This window comes from Pongo pygmaeus, chromosome 9 (assembly GCF_028885625.2).
Source record: "Pongo pygmaeus isolate AG05252 chromosome 9, NHGRI_mPonPyg2-v2.0_pri, whole genome shotgun sequence".
Classification (NCBI taxonomy): domain Eukaryota; kingdom Metazoa; phylum Chordata; class Mammalia; order Primates; family Hominidae; genus Pongo; species Pongo pygmaeus.
Window position 1 is genome coordinate 73,215,506 of NC_072382.2, and position 18,554 is coordinate 73,234,059.

The following is an 18,554-nucleotide window of genomic DNA, read 5'->3' on the forward strand; positions in this document are numbered from 1 at the left end:
GGTGTGAGCTACTGCACCTGTTTGTTTTTGTTGTTGTTGTTGTTGTTGTTGTTTTTAAGAGATAGGGTGTCACTCTGCCACCCAGCCTGGAGTACAGTGGCATGATCATAGCTCACTGTAACCTCATACTCCTAGACTCAAGGAATCTTTCACCTCAGCCTCGAGTAGCTGGGTATACAGGCATGCACTACCATGCCTGGCCTGAAATAACTTTAAACTTAGAGAAAAGTTGCAAAAACAATACAAAGAATTCATGTACATCCTTCCCTCAGATTTCCCAAATGTTAACATCTTTTTTTTGTTTGTTATAGAGACAGTCTCACTCTGTCATCCAGGCTGGAGTGCAGTGGTGTGATGTAGGCTCACTGCAACCTCTGCCTCCAGGTTCAAGGGATTCCTGTGCCTCAGCCTCCCAAATAGCTGGAATTACCGGCATGTGCCACTATGTCCGGCTAATTTTTGTACTTGCAGTAAAGAGGGGTTTCACCATGTTGTCCAGGCTGGTCTCAAACTCCAGACCTAGGTGATCCACCTGCCTGGGCCTCCCAAAGTGTTGGAATTACAGGTGTGAGCCACCATGCCTTGCCAACACCTTACTTTTTGCTTTATCATTCCGTGTGTGTGTGTTTTCTGAAATACTGGCAAACCAAATTAGAGGTTTACCTTTAACCTCTAAATACTTACATTTTCTGAAAACAAGGACGTTCTTTTCTGTAATCATAGTATAATTGTCAAATGAGAAAATTTACACCACTAGCACTCTCTAGAGTTATCTAAATAACATTTAAGTTCTTGATGTAATAAATTAATAAATTTCCTGACACTGAGCCTTGCATTGCTAAAATAAACCTTATGTAATCAGTGTGTGCAATTCAACTTGATTTTATTTGGGATTTTTGCATCTATGGCCATAGGTGAGATTAGGCTATAGCATTCTTTCTGGCACTTTATCAGGTTTGAGTACAATGGCAGCTTAGATAATAGTTAAAATTCATCTATTTTGGGGGTTGAGTGATGGCTATAGGAGTGTGTTTACTTTGTAATCATTCACTGAGCTGCATACTTGCGATTTGTACAATTTCCCATATATTTTTCAATTAAAAAGTTTAATTAAAAACACAATTTTTTATTTTTGGGACAGGGTCTCGCTCTGTCACCCAGGCTGGAGTGCAGTGGCACAGTCTTGGCTCACTGCAACCTCTGCCTCCTGGGCTTAAACAATCTTCCCCATCTCAGCCTCCCAAGTAGCTGTGACTACAGGCAAGCACCATCATGCCTGGCTAATTTTGGTATTTTTAGTAGAGGTGGGGTCTTGCCATGTTGCCCAGGCTGGTCTCAAACTCCCGGGCTCAAGTGCCTTGGCCTTCCAAAGTGCTAGGATTACAGGTGTGGGCCACCACCATGCCTGGCCAACAATCTTTTACAAGGATAAAATTTTTTTTATTTTTCACCATCTTATGGTGCTGAAAAAGGATAAAATTTTAACCACCTTTCCAGTTTCTTCTTGGGTAACCAACTGGCCTATTCAAACTATGTCTAGGATCAGTGTTTGCTGGGAAATTATCCATTTGCTCTGATTTCAAATTTGTTGCCATAGAGTTCTATTATTCTCAGTTCCTCAATATATATGGTTATGTCTAATTTCTCATGCCTAATTTTGTTATTTTTTGGCTCCTTTCCCCTTTTATCAGGCTCAGGAAGTTTTATCTATTTTATTGGTGCATTCAAAGAATTTTTTAATTTATTCTTTTTCTTTTTCCTACCTTGTTAAGTTTAGCTTTTATCTTTATTGGTCCATTTTCTATTTTTTATGGTTTAAGTGTGTTTCTTTCCTAAATTTTTTTTTCTTTTTTCACTATACTGAGGAATTTCCCTAAATTTTAAAATCACTACACACCTTTGAGTTTCTCTTTTTGAACAATAAACATGTTACACTTTCATTTCCAAGTCTGGTCTCATGTATTCTAGGATCCTTAATAAGGAATTTGGGGCCGGGCACAGTGGTTGATGCTTGTAATCTCAGCACTTTGGGAGGCCAAGGTGGGTGGATCACTTGAGACCAGGATTTTGAGACTAGCCTGGCAAACATGGTGAAACCCCGTCTTTACTAAAAATACAAAAAAAATTAGCTGGGTATGGTGGCGTACACCTGTAGTCCCAGCTACTGAGGAGGCTGAGGCATGAGACCTGCTTGAACTGGAGGTGGAGGTTGCAGTGAGCCAAGATCGCACCACTGCACTCCAGCCTGGGCGACAGAGCAAGACTCTGTCTCAAAAAACAAAACAAAACAAAAACAAAAAAAATCTGGGTCTCACCTTGCTGCATTGTCTCAGAGCTCGAATCCTGGCCACAGCAACATGGGACAAATAAAAATATGCTGAGCAAACAAACAATACTTTTCTGTTCCAGGGCCCACTGAGAAGATCTGCACTTGCTGCAGGTCCCATCCACTCACCCAAGTGTAATAATAAAGGAACATCTGTCATATGCCTGCACTGTGCCAGGTTCTATGAATGGCTGAACAGCTGGGTATCTGCCCTCTTAGAACTTACATTCTAGTGATGAAGACACAGAACAAGTAGCACAAGTGAGCTGAGTGTTGCCTGGGATGCTATGGAAGTAAAAGATACGGGTCCAACACCACCTAGGAGTTCTGGCAGAGAATCTCTGGAAGAAGTCATTCTTTTTTTTTTTTTTTTTTTTTTTTTTGAGACGGAGTCTCGCTCTGTCACCAGGCTGGAGTGCAGTGGCGCAATTTCGGCGCACTGCAACCTCCACCTCCCGGGTTCAAGTAATTCTCCTGCCTCAGCCTCCCGAGTAGCTGAGACTACAGGCGCCCGCCACCATGCCTAGCTAATTTTTGTATTTTTAGTAGAGATGGAGTTTCACTATGTTGTTCAGGATGGTCTCAATCTCTTGATCTCGTGATCTGCCCCTACATGGCCTCCCAGAGTGTTGGGATTACAGGCATGAGCCACCATGCCCGGCCAGAAGTGATTCTTAATTAGGTTCCTTAGAATCTAAGGTTCTACCCCGTCTCCTTATCCTATTCTCAGGAAGGTGGCCATTGGATTTTCTTGTATAAAAGTTATCTAATTTTGAGTTATATGCCTAGTATTCCTGGCCACAGTTAACTGAACCAACGGACTGACAGCCGGGCATAAGACCTCTATCTAGTAGGAATACTGCACACAGGATGGTTACTAGCTGACTTAACTAGAGCCTCTATGGGAAGTCTAGACATCAAATAGAAAGGAGCAGAAACAGAAATAGCAGGAGAAAAAGCAGAAAAAGAATAGTAAGATTATAAAAATGGCAGTCACAAACCCTATGGTATTGAATTAAAACCGTATCTAAACTCATGATTTTTATTTATTTTTAAAAATATGAAACGGAGTCTTGCTCTGTCACTCAGGCTGCAGTGCAGTGGTACAATCACAGTTCACTACAGCTTCAACCTTCTGAACTCAAGCGATCCTCCTGCCTCAGCCTCCTACGTAGCCAGGATTACAGGAATGCACCACCATACCTGGCTAATTTTTATTTTTTAAATCTTTGGAGGATGAGGTCTTGCTATGATGCCCAGGCTGGTCTTGAACTCCTGGGCTCAAGTGATCCTCCCACTTTGGCCTCCCAAAGTCCTGGGATACAGGCATGAGCCACCATACCTGGCTCATGGTTTTTAATAACATACAGATGGATAGAATAATAAATTCAGGTGCTTGTATTGCTTTAACATATATACATATATGTTTTCTAGCTCTGTCTGCTGAGCAGGCCTACAAGCAATGCCACTCCGCCAATGATACTCTTGCCAGGAGTATATATTGTGTCCAGATCTTGGTTTCCAGTGGTACCAAAAAACAACTTGGTTTCTAAGTTCCTTTTTTCTGGAATAAAAGGAACTGGGAGCTTCTTAGAGAATGACTGATGTCAGGGCTGATATAGGGAAAATGTGAGGAAGCCTGAAACATCTTGTGGTGCCAGAAAATGCTTAAAAAGTGACAGGGGCAATGTTGAAACAACACAGTGCCAACTTCAATGAGTTCTCACTGGCCAAATCTGAGCCAATTTGAGCAACAAAATAAACTATTAGCATTAGATTGTAGCCTGTAGAATAAAACAGATATCCATTCATTCATACTGATATAAATTATCAAATAAATAAACGGGGAAAAGGGACAGCTCTTCCTTATAGCAGAATACCAATTAATAAATACAGGTAAAATAATGAAACAAAGTCACCATTAGGAAAGCATAACATTAATACCTGTTATAAGCAAGAATCATTGATGATGGAAATGAAAATCAGTAGGCAAAATTTTAAGGATAAATAAGACATTCACACAGCTTCAAAGTGGAAGATTCTTGTTAATTTCAAAGGGAAAATTCCTAATTTTACAGTAGAGAAACCTGGCACACACCACCTTAGCCATGTGATCAAAGTTACCACCACCTAGGCTGGGCGGCGGTGGCTCACGCCGGTAATCCCAGCACTTTGGGAGGCCAAGGTGGGCGGATCACCTGAGGTCAGGAGTTCAACACCAGCCTGGCCAACACGGTGAAAACCTTTCTCTACTAAAAATACAAAAATTAGCTGGGTGTGGTGGCGGGCACCTGTAATCCCAGCTACTCAGGAGGCTGAGGCAGGAGAATCACTTTGAACCCAGGAGGCAGAGGTTGCAGTGAGCCGAGATTGCGCCACTGCACTCCATCCTGGGCAACAGAACGGGACTCTGTCTCAAAAAAACAAAAACAAAAACAAAAAACAAAACAAAACACAAAGTTACCACCACCCTCCGCTAGGAGGCACTAAGAATGGCACAGTATCACTTCTGTGGTTGTCTTGCCAAAAATGCAGATCCTCAATCATATCATGTAAAAACATTAAACAAACTAAAGCTGGGAAATATTCTATAAAATAACTGGCCTGGACTCTTCCAAAGTGTCAAGGTCATGAAAGACTGAGAAACTGTCACAGGCTGACAGAGATGAAGGAAACACGACAACAAAATGCAATGTGGGACCCTGGACCAGAAAAAGGACATCATCGGGAAAACTGGCAAAATTTGAATGTCCGTAGATTAGTTAGTAGTAGTTTATCAATGTTAACTTCCTGGTTTTCTTTTTTGAGACGGAGTCTCACTCTGTTGCCCAGGCTGGAGTGTAGTGGCGTGATTTCAGCTCACTGCAACCTCCGCCTCCTGGGCTCAAGTGATTCTCCTGTCCCAGCCTCCCAAGTAGCTGGGATTACAGGTGAGCACCAGCAGGCCTGGCTAATTTTTGTATTTTTAGTAGAGACAGGGTTGGTCTCGAACTCCTGACCTCATGTTGGCCGGGCTGGTCTCGAACTCCTGACCTCAGGTGATCTGCCTGCCTCAGCCTCCCAAAGTGCTGGAATTACAGGCATGAGCCACCACACCCGGCAATTTCCTGGTTTTGATAAACTACAATATGGCTTTGTAGGATGTTATCATTGGGAGAAGCTAGATGAAAGGTACATGGGAATTTTCTATTTCTGCAACTTTCTCTAAGTCTAAAATTATTTCAAAACGAAAAGTAAAAAACAATGAAAAGCAGGCTGGGTGCGGTGGCTCACGCCTGTAATCCCAGCACTTTGGGAGGCCGAGGCAGGCAGATCACAAGGTCAGGAGATCGAGACCATCCTGGCTAACATGGTGAAACCCTGTCTCTACTAAAAATACAAAAAAGTAGCCGGGCGTAGTGGCAGGCACCTGTAGTCCCAGCTACTCGGGAGGCTGAGGCAGGAGAATGGCGTGAACCTGGGAGGCGGAGCTTGCATTTAGCCAAGATAGCGCCACTGCACTCCAGCCTGGGGGAAAGAGCAGGACTGTCTCAAAAAACAAAACAAAAAAAGAAAAAGAAAAGCAGTCAGTGACGTAGGGCAACAGCAGCAGCAGCCCCTGAGGGGTAGAGAGTGATCCAAGCATCTGCTGGAGCCCACACCCTGGATTCTGACTGCCTCATACCCACCATACTGTTAGGACATGCTTCCATTACCCAAGGGACTTTGATTCCTGGCCCCATTCTCTGCTTCCTGAAAGACTAGCTAACACTACGTGAGGGTTCCATGAAGGGCCTGTGGGGGAAGGTGGGTGGAGTGCTTATCAGCAGTGGCTACTGTAGATGGTGCCCAAGGATGCACCAGGCCTTGCTGTGCCTGGCTAAGGTGGGCTTGAAACATTGGCTGGTCTGTGAAATGCCCTTGGGGGACGGTGTCCAGACCCTCTGCTTTGTGACTAACATGCAGACTGAATAAACTGCATGTTTATGCCAGGCTCGTTTAGCTAGACGAGCAGTACAGACAGGGCTGAGGCCGACTCCATGGCCATGCGGGCAGAGGGCAAACCCATGATCTTTCTCCCTACAGCTTCCTAATGTCTGCGATGTTAGTCTTTTGAAGGAGGCCCCCACAGAGCTGAGCCCGCTTGGTTATCTGGGACTGCTGCTCAGTCTGAGTAGGGCGGGGTAATGAACCAGTCAGGCCTCCTCCTGGAGGTGCCCAACACTGGCCTAGTCCCCAAGGCTGAAGAAACATGGTCTGGCCTGACCCCAGGACATGGGGTGAGGAGGAACAGTGGACATAATATAGTAGCGGAAACAGGCAAGCTTCTATGGGTCCCTTCCCCTTAGAATTTTAGGGTAGGGAATGAGGAGGCTACAGACTAAATTGCAGAACCATCTGCGCCTGGGCGTCTGAGCTCTTCCTCCACTCCCAGTGGAGCCATTCTGGGGACTGAGTTGCATGAGGACTGGCAGAGGGTGGCAGTTCAGTCTGGTCCCTGTCTTCTTCCAGCCAGCTGTGTTCTTAGCTGCCATACTTCTGAGCTTCCTGGGAACATGAGAAAGTCTGGCGACTATGGTGGATGGGGATCATTCTGAAGGAAATAAGGGACTTCTATCCCTCCTTGCCTTGAAGGGGGTGGAAAGGCAGCTCTTCTCCTGAAGGCTTGTTAGCAGGTTATGGGCCCACAACAAAGGGGCCAGAGTAGGGCAAAATTCCTCCTTCAGGTTTTGGGGCTGAGAAGGGGTCTTCACGGGCTGTGAGGAGGTAAGCAGGCCTGAGACTGGGTAGAGACGGGAGAGGCATGAGGGGAAGGTAAGTCAGTCGCCATGCCACAGCCAAGGGGCCTTTATTGGATGGTGAGGGCACATAGGAGCAGGCAGGTGGCTGCTAGATGGTGTTGCACACCTTCTCAGGGTGCAGTGGTGCCCGGATGTCCAGTTTGCGAGTCTTGCTGTCCTTGTCTATGATCTCCAGACGCAGCTTGGGGAGGCGCTTCTCAGCCTGGGGTGAGGGCAGTTCTGGGCTTTTGAGTAGCTGCTTGTCTGAGTCCTCCACCGTGATGCGCAAAGTACAGCCCCCTGGCAGCAGGTCCTGCTCGTAGGCTGCTGCCAGCTGGTTCACCACACGGCGCTCTACCTGTGGGTGGGGAGGTGAAGTGGTCACTCCCTCGGCCTGGACCCAGCCTGGAGGCCGGCCTCCATCACTTACTGGTAGGGCAACTCAGAGACCTCCTTTGAGCCTGAGCCTCAGCTTTCTCATTTGCCAATTGGGGCTAATAACAGCTAGCTCGCAGGACTGCGCTCAGTTTCTGAGGCTCCCAGCCCAGTTCCCTGGTCCTAGTGGGGTTCATACTTGGCTACCCTCCAGCAGGGGTTTTACTTGGTGATCACGTGTTTATGGTTCTGAATGAGCATCCGCTCTGGGTGTGAATAATTCCAGCAACCAAGCTATAGGCAGGCAGGCTGAGAGCTCAGGGACTGGGTCTGGGGGGCCCTGGGGAGGGAGGTGTGGAGGCGCCTCATTTCTCAGGCTCCTGTGCTCACCTCATGTTTGATGGAGCGGGCGCCATAGTGCACATTGTAGCCGTCAACCAGCACGTCTGCCACCTCGCGGTCCCAGAGCAGCGTGATGTTGTGCCTTTGCTTGGCCTGAGATGGGTCAGATAGAAGCATGCCTGCATGTGGCCCACTGCTTTCCATCTCTTGCCACTCTGGCATGAGGCCAGGGCCACTGGCCCCACACCACTGTGCTCCACCTTCTGTGTGTGTGGGGGTGCCCCCAGTCCAGTGTTCCAGATTTCCAGTGGCTGGCTATCCCGCCCCCACCCATGGGCAGTTCCCTCTTACTCTCTTGGCCCAGAAGTTTAGTTCCTTGTTGACGAGTTGGATGAGCTCCGAGTGGCAGAAGGGGAGGAAGTAGACGATCTCATTGATCCGTCCCAGAAACTCATCCCTCCGGAAGTGAGCCTGAAGGGCCAGGTTAGGGGTGGGATGAGCTCAGTGACCCCGAGGGGGATAGGGAAATTACCAGACACCAGGGGAAGATCGGGGAAATTATGGGGCTTCCAGATCTTTAAGATGGCTAAGATCACCCTCCCCCAACCTTAGGCTCCAGCAGGAAGTGCCAAGAAAGACCTCTTACTTTCAGGATAGGGCGAATCACATTCTCCTTGAAGTTCTTTGAGATGGTGATCTTGTCACTTATCTGGACATCCCCTGTGGAGAAGAATCATAAACTGCTTATTCCCCACATTCAGGGAACTTTGGGGGCTGTGCCTGCCCCTTGGCCTGCCCATGGAAAGAGCCCTGGTCCTGTCCGTCTGTGTGGTCCTGGTCAAGGTCTAAGGCTCTCTGGGCTTCAGCCTGGTCTCCTCCTCTGACCAGGCACTTTCTGAGGCCTTTCCAGCTCTCAAGTGTACGAAGTCTGCGGTTCCTCAGGGTGGGAGTTGTGTGAGGGAGGGAGAGGAGAGAGGAGAGGAAACGTCAGGATTAAGACTTGAGTCCTGACCTGGAGGAAGGGGGCTGCAGGGCTCGCTCTTGAGTGGAAAAGGTGACAGACACAGCTTCCTGCCGGATGTGCTCCTTTTTTTCAGCACTCTCCACGGCCCACCTATGCAGGAAGCTGCCCTGGGTGAACAAGGCTGTGTCCACTGCCATAGAGTTTTCGATCTGCTGTCCCCTTCTTGCACCAAAGCATCTGTATCTGTTGCATGTGCGTCTCCTCAGTCCCCTAAGACACTGAGCAGCTTCTGGCCCCCCACCCTGGTGTAGCTCTGTCCATTCCTGCCTGGAGCCCTCTTATCACCCAACAGACTTGAGGCTTTCTTGAAGAAGTGGGGCCTCTGTCTCTTTTGTCTCAACCACCACTACTTGGTATGGTGCCTGATACCTGCTCAGTGTCAGCTAGGGACAGAGCTGCCCACTAGAACCTTCACCTGGGCCCAGGGCCCCAATCCCATCCTTCCCCAGGAGATAGGCTGGTGGCCTGGTCACTGGCCCAGGCTGCTCAGGTCAGCCGCCATACCCAGGTTTTCGGCAATACGGTTACGGCTCATCTCCAAAGCTTCCTGCCTCAGCTGCAGCGCGTGCTGTGCGATCTCGTCGCTGGCCACATTGGAGGTCATGATGAAGATGGCGTCCTTGCAATCAATGGTCTTCCCTTTTCCATCTGTCAGCCGGCCCTGGGAAGGGAAGGAAGGGAGTGTACAGTCAGGGAGCTATGTGCCTGGGCAGGCCTTAGCACTCTCAGTTCTCACCTTCTTCAGGAGGCCTCCCCAGAGCCCTGTGTCTCCCTCCAGCCCCAGCAGCCAGCTGCTTCCTCCTCTGGGTTCTCCGAGCACTAGACTTGCACCTGGCTGCTGTGCTCACCGCCCTGCGCTGCAACTGCTCTCCCTACTGAGTGCCTCCAGAGTTGCTCTCTGGCATCTCTTGGGGCACCCAACTACCCCTGGCATCCAGAAGTCAGTCACAGTTAGCCATCCATTTGTGCAACCAACACATTTTTTGGAGGCCCGCTGTGGGCCAGGCTCTGTGGTGGGGTACTGGGGTTCCACTGAGCCTTCAACATGCTCCCAGTATAGAGAAGCAGTGAGATACAGGAAACAAGCACTGACCATCCAATATGTTAAGTATGATGATAAAGGGAAGCCCAGCATGCTGCAGGAATTCAGAGGAGGGTACTTTACATGGCTACTGTGAGGACTAGATGTGGTTATCCGGTGAAAATTCTTAGTAAACCATGCTGTTCAAATGTTCAGAGCTATTATTACTGTAGTAGGTGATATATAATGAATTGAAACAGGACAATCTCTTATCTTTGGAGCTGCCACCTGGCCTAACAGGGATAAAAAATGAGATTGCTTCTTTAACCACCTTAGGAAGTTTCCTTGGAATCTTCAGCTCTTTCTAGAAGGGACAAAGGAGGCATCTATACTGGAGAAAGATGCACCAAAGAAGGAGAAAAGGAGCAAACAGTAGAGGGCAGAGACAGAAGAATGATAAAAGTACAGCGTTCTGGGACCAATCAGTCGAAGGGTACAGAGCCCCGCTCACTCAGCGAACCTCAAGGGCATGACCGTACAACAGCACTTTATATCATTTATAACAAAAGCAATGATCAGGGACTCCTTGAGAGCAAGCAATAGAGTGACAATGCCGAACATGGACAGGGACTTCTACTTTCATCACAGATGCTCTGCTTAGTGCTTTTTGTGTACAACCCCACTCCTTCTACTAGGAAAGTGGCTCCTTGACAGCAGAGGCTGGGTCTTGTTCATCACTGTGTCCCAGAACAGCGTCTGGTACAGAGTAGGTGTTTGACACCTGCTTGCTGGAGGCTGGAATCTTCACATCCACCCTTGGAGGTAGGTGCAGTTAGGACCCCTACAAAGAAACTGAGGCTCAGAGAGGATCAGTAACTTGTTCGAGGTTTCACAGCTAGGATACAGTAGAGGCGAGACTTGAACTGTCTGGCCTCAGAGCCCATGCCCTTCCTCTGCACCAGGCTACAGAGGTCAGACCAACGGTGCTGGATGAATGAGGCCTCATGCTATTTTCTTTCCTTCAACAGAATTTTCTCAGAATTCTGCCAAATTCAGTTTGATCCTCACTGGAGAGATGCAACTGGGACAGGTGCTAGGGGAGGAGATCTGCCTGAGATTTCTTTCGGGAAGCAGAGAAAGCACAGCTCCCGCCAAGCCAGAAACCGTGGCTCTGGGGATATACATCACTGACCTCAGCCTGTTGGCTCCTGCCTGAGCCAGGGATGCTGGGCCCTGCCCGAGCTTCAGGGTTAGCCCTTGCTTCTAAAGCCAGTGTAATGGTAAACCCAGTCCTGCTCCTTAGGAGCAAAGGAGAAAGGATTGTGCATCAACCGAGCTAGCTTACTGCATGCTGGGTGTAGTTTCCAGCCTTGCTTTCCATTGGACCTTGGCACAGGCCTCTGAGAAACTGTTAATTCCTAAAGGGTCTATACACAAGGGGCCTGGTAATCCACATCCTGGAGCTGGTCACTCTGCTGTCCCTGCCTTGGGGCAGGAAAAGGGAAGCAAGGATGCAAGCGGATGTCCTTGAGCTTTTACCAGCAGCTTTTCACTCTTACCCCACTGCTTATGGGTTCTAATCTAACAGATCCACTGAGGGCAGTTCTAGTTTTGGGGACCAGGTGTGTGTGTGTGTGACATGTCCAAGCATGTGCATATGACACTGTGTGTGTTCCATACTCACTTTGCAGAGTTCATTCCCAAGGACTGGGTTCACACACTGCTATACTGGCCAGAGCAATAACCTAGCAGCAATTTCATTCTAAGAGATCAAAGCTCTGCTCATAACTGGGCCTGAGGATGGGTCCCAGGTGGGTGAGGGGAGCAGGTGCAGTGCACAACTGACCCAAAGGGGACTTTCAGTGCTCATGTCTCCTCCTCAGTTTCCTTAGCCATAAAGATGTGTCTCAAACAGGAAGTTGTCCGTGCCTCACCTCCCCTCTAACAACCAGAGCGTGCACATCTTGGGTGGGGCTTGAATGCTCACCCCAGGGTTATGGGGCTGCTTTCCCACTGTCTCACATATGACTCCTTGGTGGGAGGAGTGGGGGCTGGGCTCTCTGGGGACTAGTCTCTTTCTGGGACTTCTGCCCTGGGGTCACCTGTAAGTGGCCAGCATTAGTCCTGCTTGGTTTTGATGACAGCAATAGGGTTCTTACTTTTCTGGGCCCAGGCTTGGGAGAACTGGACTGGGTAGGGATGAGGGTGCTTCCCTCACACTTCCAGCCTGGATTAGGTGCCCCTACAACTCCTGGCACTTGCTGCTTGTCCCTAGTGCAGCACCGACCACAGTGGACTGAACTACTTTTTAGCTGCCTGTCTCTGCACTCACTGGTCACGCCGAGGCCAGGGCTGCATCTGTTTTGTCAGTGTCCCCTCTACCCCACACAGTGCCTCATGAATAAATGAATGAGCCACATTCTTTTGGTTTGCTCTTTTTTGTTTTTGAGACAGGGTCTGGCTCTGTTGTCCAGGTTGGAGTGCAGTGGTGCAATCTCTGCTCACTGCAACCTCCGCCTCTGAGGCTCAAGCCATCCTCCCACCTCAGCCTCCTGAGTAGTGAGGACTACAGGCACACGTCACTATGCCCAGCTGATTTTTGTATTTTTTATAGAGACAAGGTTTCGCCATGTTGCCCAAGCTGGTCTCGAACCCCTGAGTTCAAGTGATCTGCCCACCTCGGCCTTCCAAAGTGCTGGGATTACAGGTATGACCCACCGTGCCTGGCCTGGTTTGCCTCCTACTTCTCTGGCGAGTCTGTCTTGACTTCCCTGATAGGTCCCAAGGCTCTGTGTATACCCCTCTTTTCTCTGCACATTATACATTCCCTGGGTTACAGACCTCATCCATTCCTGTGGCTTCCGTTAACCTCTCTGGGCTGAAGGATTCCTGAACTGCTATTTTCAGTCAGACCTTTCCTAAACTCCTGACCCATAAAACTGATGAACGGCCTCTTGGCCATCTCCATCTGGATGTCCCTCAGGCATCTCACCTTCAACATTTCCACATCTCAGTGCCTCACCTTCCTCTCCAATCTGCTGCTTCCCACTGTGTTTGCCGCCTTAGCTGATGGCCAACTGGCAGCAGCCAACTGGCAACCCTTGGCTCCTCCTTCTCTCCTCAGTCAACCTTCTAGTAGTTTCTCCAGCTCATGGCCTCCCCAGCTCTAGCTTGGGCTCCCCAGCAGTCTCCTTGTTAATGACCCTCTCCCTTCTCATCCATTCTTTACACAGCTGCCCACGGCATCTTTGTAAAGTGAAAATTTGACTGTTTCTTTCTTGCTTAAAGTCTTTCAAAGGCTCCTTACTCTCTACCAGAGAAATGCAAACTTCTGTGCCTGGAATTTTAACTGGGCCCTGTTTACCTTACCTACCTTGTCTCTACCACTCTGTCCTTGTTTTCCCTCTGCAATCGAGCAGTACTGACCAGCTGCAGTTCCCTAAGCATGCCAGGCTGTTTCATGCCCTGTACTTTTGCACATTAGGTTTCTACTGCCAGGCCCTCCACTCTGTTCACCTAGCACTTACTAACCCTTTGAAGGTTTGCTAAACTACTGTTGAATTAAATTAGTCAATACAACATTTCCCCTGACTTTGTGGGCTCTGGGAATGGTTCAAGTGAACATGACAAGGGCCCATCCTCAAAGAGCCTAAATCGAATAAACCTGGATGGCAGCTGTGGTCAATGGAACCAAGAGCATCAGAAACTATAGTAGGCTGGGGCTGGGGGAAGGGGTGACAACAGCTGCAGGAAGGAATTCCTATCAACCCCTAAAAGGCAGTCAGTGGAGTGAAGTGACGGAGGAGGGGGAGACAGGGCTTCCATGTAGGGCTGGTTGTACTTAAGTCAGCAGTTGCCTTCTGTCTTTTTGGGCCAAGAACGCCATCAGAGGTGCCTCTCCAGGGAGGCCAGAGATCAAACAGGCCGCGATGCTCACCTTCCCTGAGCAGCATGGTCCCGTCCCTTGAGTGCTTCACTGAGACGGACCTCGCTCTTTTGGCCCTAGCTGCATGGTGGTCATTCAAGCTGCAGGATCTAGAACTGGGCTGCCTGGGTTTGAATCCTTGATTCTCTCTCCCCAGCTGCATGACCACAGGTGAATGACTTAATATTACTTTGCTTCAGTTTCCACATGTGTTCAATGGAGGCCGTAATAATAGCTAGCTTTGGAGGGTTGTTGAAAGGGTTAAATTGATACACATAAGCCTCTGAAGACAGCGAATGGCACATAAAATGCAAAATGCCAGCTACTACCATGTCTCCTTTCTACCTGTCTACCAGGCAGAGAGCTCCCAGAGGGCACATTCGGGTCTGGCCATAGCTGGGCACTTGAATCCCATCAAGAGGCTGGAATGGAGTAGAGGCCTCAGTGTACACATGTGAGTAACTGAGTATGTGACCTCTGAAGGACTGGTCTCTTCTTCCTCAGCAGGAGGTTCAGGGGCAGGGAGCAGCTGAAGGGCTAGGAAGATAGAACAAAACGGGCAGGGGCAAGGAGGCTGGGCCAGGTGGGGAAGGCAGTGAACAGCTGGTAGGAGATCTGGATCTGGGTTCTTCCTGGCTTGGTACCTGATGTGCTGTTCGGTCTGGAGGAGTCCCCTCCCTGTGGCCTCCTATGACATGGGAAGCAAACCACCTTCCTATTTTCCTGGGGCTGCAGAAGGCTAGGTAGAAAGGTGAGCTGGACTCATGGCCAGGTGCTGGATAATATAGTCCCTGCATGGGAGAAGAGAGGCCTCATCCCCGGTTCAGTCCTTGGCTCCTCATGCTCTCTTGATGGAGCAGAGCCCCTGAAAAGGTGGAAGTCATCTTCTTCCGTGATCGTAAGCAATTCCTCGCCTGGTTCAAGGTAAACAGTGGTATGGGGGGAGAATTGGGGCTCTGGGATCAGACATATTTGCAGCCCAATCTTGGCTCTTTACACAGCAGCTGTGGCCTTAGGCATGTCTTTTATAACCTCTCTGAACCTCAGTTTCTTCATCTGTAAAAAATGAGCTAATTTCTCCCTTGCCTGTTAGGAATTTTTCTACCTACCTTGTGAGGATTAGTGATAATGGCTGTAACGTCTTTAGTACAGGTCTAGTACACAGAAGGTACTGGATAGAAGTAAGCTCTTCTCTCCATTTAGAACTTACCCCTACGAGCAGGGGAACTGGACCGTCTGTGAGAACCCTCAGATTCTCAGAAGAGAAAGGCTCCATGAACCAGAGTATCAGCATCTCACCATTAGCAGCAACAATATTAGCATTTTAAAGAACTGCAGGAGACAATGTTTGGCACACAGGGAGGAACAAGAGCTGTCTGAGGCAGAAGGATTTTTGGGGCTTCTCTGATTCAGCCTCCTCGTTTGTCACATGAGATCTCTGATGCCTAGAGATGGGCAGTGACTTGCCAAGGCCACAAAGCCAGTCAGGAGCAGAGCTGGAACTAAAAATTCATGTCTCGCTCTCATGGCACCTCTGCCATACCATGTCTCTCTAGAAGGTGGCCTGAGCAGCCACACAATTTCAACTCTTAGGCAGGGCTGGTCTTCCCTTGAGTGCCCCACCCGGGCCCTGGTGCAGAGGGGCTAAGCTGCACCTACTGGAAGAATGAACGTACACATGTGGAAGCAGGAAGCCGAGGAATGACCAGCTAGCCTCTGGGCCCTCGCTTTCTGCTGTTCACAGTCCCCTTTATCTTCAGGTGTCCCCCTGCTCCATCCTGGCCCAAGGTGACTCTCACCTCATCAAACAGCTGCAGCATGATGGTGAGCACATCTGGATGGGCCTTGTCTACTTCATCAAAGAGCACCACAGCATTGGGGCACTGCTTCAACTTCTTGGTCAGCTGGCCACCCTCCTCATGGCCAACGTAGCCTGGTGGGGACCCGATAAACTTGGCCACCTGGTAGAAGGAAGGAAACATGCTAGGAAGGCCTTTCTGTGCTTTTAGTTTCCAACATGGGGCATGCATGGGAAGATGACTTTATACACTATTAAGGTTGCCTCTCTCAACAGAGATGATTGGCTGTCCATCTCCTAGTGTGGCAGACATATCTTCTCTATGTTTATTCTTCAGAGCAAATCCTATGTGAAACAAATCAGTGACCCTGCTGCACACCTGTGCTCCCAACGACAAATCCCAAGGCTGCTGGAATTATCTGAGGCCCAAATGACAAGACCCAGGCAGTCATGCTGACAAGCCCTCCAAACCATGCTTCAATCAAGGACTGTCATCACTCACCTCGTGTCGCTCCTGGAACTCGGACATGTCCAGCCTGATGAAGCCCTGTGTGGAAACAAGCAAGCACCAAGTCCGTTTGGAGGCAGGAAAGTGAAGAGAAGGGTTAGGGAGGAGAGCACCTCAACTATCCCCAAGGCTTTCACAGCACACCAACACAAGATCTTCTATCTCATGCTCGAGATGTTTTTTTCTGGCTTCCTGTCTCCTTTTCTGTGCACTCATTTCCTACGAGTCCCTCATTCTCTTCCTTAAAAGACCCAAATCACGTACCTGACCTTCTAAATCTGACTTGGGGTATCTTCTTTCAGGGAGGCCTCTCCTGTTCTGATTACCACATCATCCACACACCCATCCATTCCACGTTTCCTGAGGGCATCCTGTGTGTGCTGGACACCAGAGTTACAACAGGGAACAAGTCTTGGTCTCTGTCCTTAAGGAGCGCCCCATCGAATGGTGCAGACATGGATGAAGTCAGTCACCATCAGTGTGGATTGTGATGCGAGGGAGGAGAGAAACACTCAGATGGCTCCAGAATGCCTCTCGACTCTGCAAGTCTGTGTGATGCCCATGTCCCTTTGATTTACTTTTCTTCAAAATGAATATATTTTAAAATGTATTTACATTTCTTCATTTCATTAAAAAAGATATCCATAACATAGCTTTACAGCCCTTTTCTCTCCACCACAGGGTGTAGGGGTGATTTCCGAGGAAGTGGCCCCATGGGTAAGGGCCATGGTTAGCCCCTGGGGAAGAGAACAGCTTGCAGTGTGTGATCTAAAGAGTTAACACAGGCAGAGTGCCCGCTGGTTTTCAAGAAGCATTACCTGATTAGGGAGCTGTAAAGGCATCCACAGGTGCCCTGTCTAGCCACAGCCAGACCACAGTTCCCCACAGTCCCCCGGGCTCCTCTCCTAGTGGCACATGCCTCCATCTAAGAGACAGCATTCACTGAATCCTGCTTCTCCTGAGAGCCAGTGATGATGGGGGTGCCAAGACCCTCAGGGGGAGGTAGCTATGTCTGAAATCCAGGGCTATATTCTAGCTTGGCCACTGGTCAGAAATTCACGCCGTGATGTACTTTTAGTTCTTTCTCTGTCCTGTCATTCTACAGCTGAGACACAGGGTAGCAAGAAGAACCCTGGGCTGGGAGCCAGGGGGCTCGGGTTCCAGTCCTAGTTCTGCCTGCCTGTGGAGCCTTGGACATGCTGCCTCCCCTTTTTGAGCTGCAGTTTTGTCCTGTGTTACACAAGGCTCTTGGCTCCTCTCCCTGCCTCACCAGGGGTCTGAGGATCTAATCCAAGAGGTGGGACAGGGCTTAGAGAAGTTATTAAGGCCACATGGGGGAAAGCACTGCTATCAGCACATGGGGCATAAGCCAGAAAGCATTTCCAGAGGGTCCCTAGGCTGCTCAGTCAAGAGATCTGCAGGTTTCAGGATTTACTGGGTATTTACTATGTGCCTGGCAATGTTTTAAGCAAGCTATAAAGGGCTTAGAACATGTACAAGTCTCTGAGGTAAGCACTACTATCACCTCCACTTTACAGATGAGAAAACTATGTCACAGATTAAAGTAACTTGCTCAAGGTCACCCGCGCTTGGCAATCCAGCTCCAAGTCTGTGCTCTTAGCCATCATGCTACACTGCCTCATAGCTTCCCCTCTGCCAATCATCTGGGCTCTTGACAGTCTTCACCTGAAGGGTTCTGAGCTTTGTGTCCAGATGCCAATGAATGTCGGACGACACATGGACTATAGACTCTCATGCTTACTTATGTCAAGTGACCTGGGTTCTCACTTAGTTCTTCTAATGATTTGCTATGTAATTTTGAACAAGTTTTTTGGGCTTGATTTTCTTGGCCGGAATCATCATTTTGATTTCACATGATCTTAGTGAGGCAAGAACAATAAGAGTAACATCCAACATGTACTGATTGCTTACCACATGCCAAGAATGGCGTTTAACATTTTACATCACTATCTCATTTAACCTTCCGAACAATCCAGTGAGACTGGCACCATTATGGAGCCCACTTTACAGATGAGAAAGCTGATGTAAACAGAGGTCCTGGCCAACTCCACCTAGCAGAGTACAGTTGGGATTCGAACCCAGGCAACTGGACTCAGATACTTGCTCTTTATCCTTCATCATATTGCTACTATAACTAAGTCTTTTGGGCTCCGCCACCCTACCTTATGATGATATCACAGAACACCATTAAGGTTCCTTCTCAAGGCTTATTAGCTCTAGTAATGAAAGTTAACAGAGCCACTCAATTTGGAAGAAATAGTATACAGGCTAATGAGAGAAAAAAATAAGTTCACAGATCTGATAAAGAAATCATATAAATGTATAAAGAATGCTTCTGAAGCGGCAAGATCTGGAGGTGTCAGTGTCTCTTTACAAATGAAGAAACTAGGGATCAGAGAGCCAGAACTAGAATTCACATCATCAGACTCCAGGCCAGTGCTCATTTCATTTCGT

General features: G+C 48.6%; 1 protein-coding gene across 3 annotated transcripts in view; it reads right to left on the reverse strand.

Moving 5' to 3' along the window:
- Positions 1 to 7,137: 7,137 nt before the first annotated feature.
- Positions 7,138 to 18,554, reverse strand: part of CLPB (ClpB family mitochondrial disaggregase) — a 143,259-nt gene continuing 131,842 nt past the window's right edge. For all 3 annotated transcript variants that reach the window (XM_054440799.2, XM_054440797.2, XM_054440801.2), the window contains 7 exons: positions 16,074 to 16,118; positions 15,573 to 15,734; positions 9,332 to 9,488; positions 8,450 to 8,523; positions 8,155 to 8,274; positions 7,852 to 7,956; positions 7,138 to 7,444 (listed from right to left, as the gene is read on the reverse strand). In XM_054440799.2, the coding sequence (XP_054296774.1) occupies positions 7,196 to 7,444; positions 7,852 to 7,956; positions 8,155 to 8,274; positions 8,450 to 8,523; positions 9,332 to 9,488; positions 15,573 to 15,734; positions 16,074 to 16,118 (912 nt within the window). In that variant the 3' untranslated portion in view covers positions 7,138 to 7,195. The remainder of the gene's footprint in view (positions 7,445 to 7,851; positions 7,957 to 8,154; positions 8,275 to 8,449; positions 8,524 to 9,331; positions 9,489 to 15,572; positions 15,735 to 16,073; positions 16,119 to 18,554) is intronic.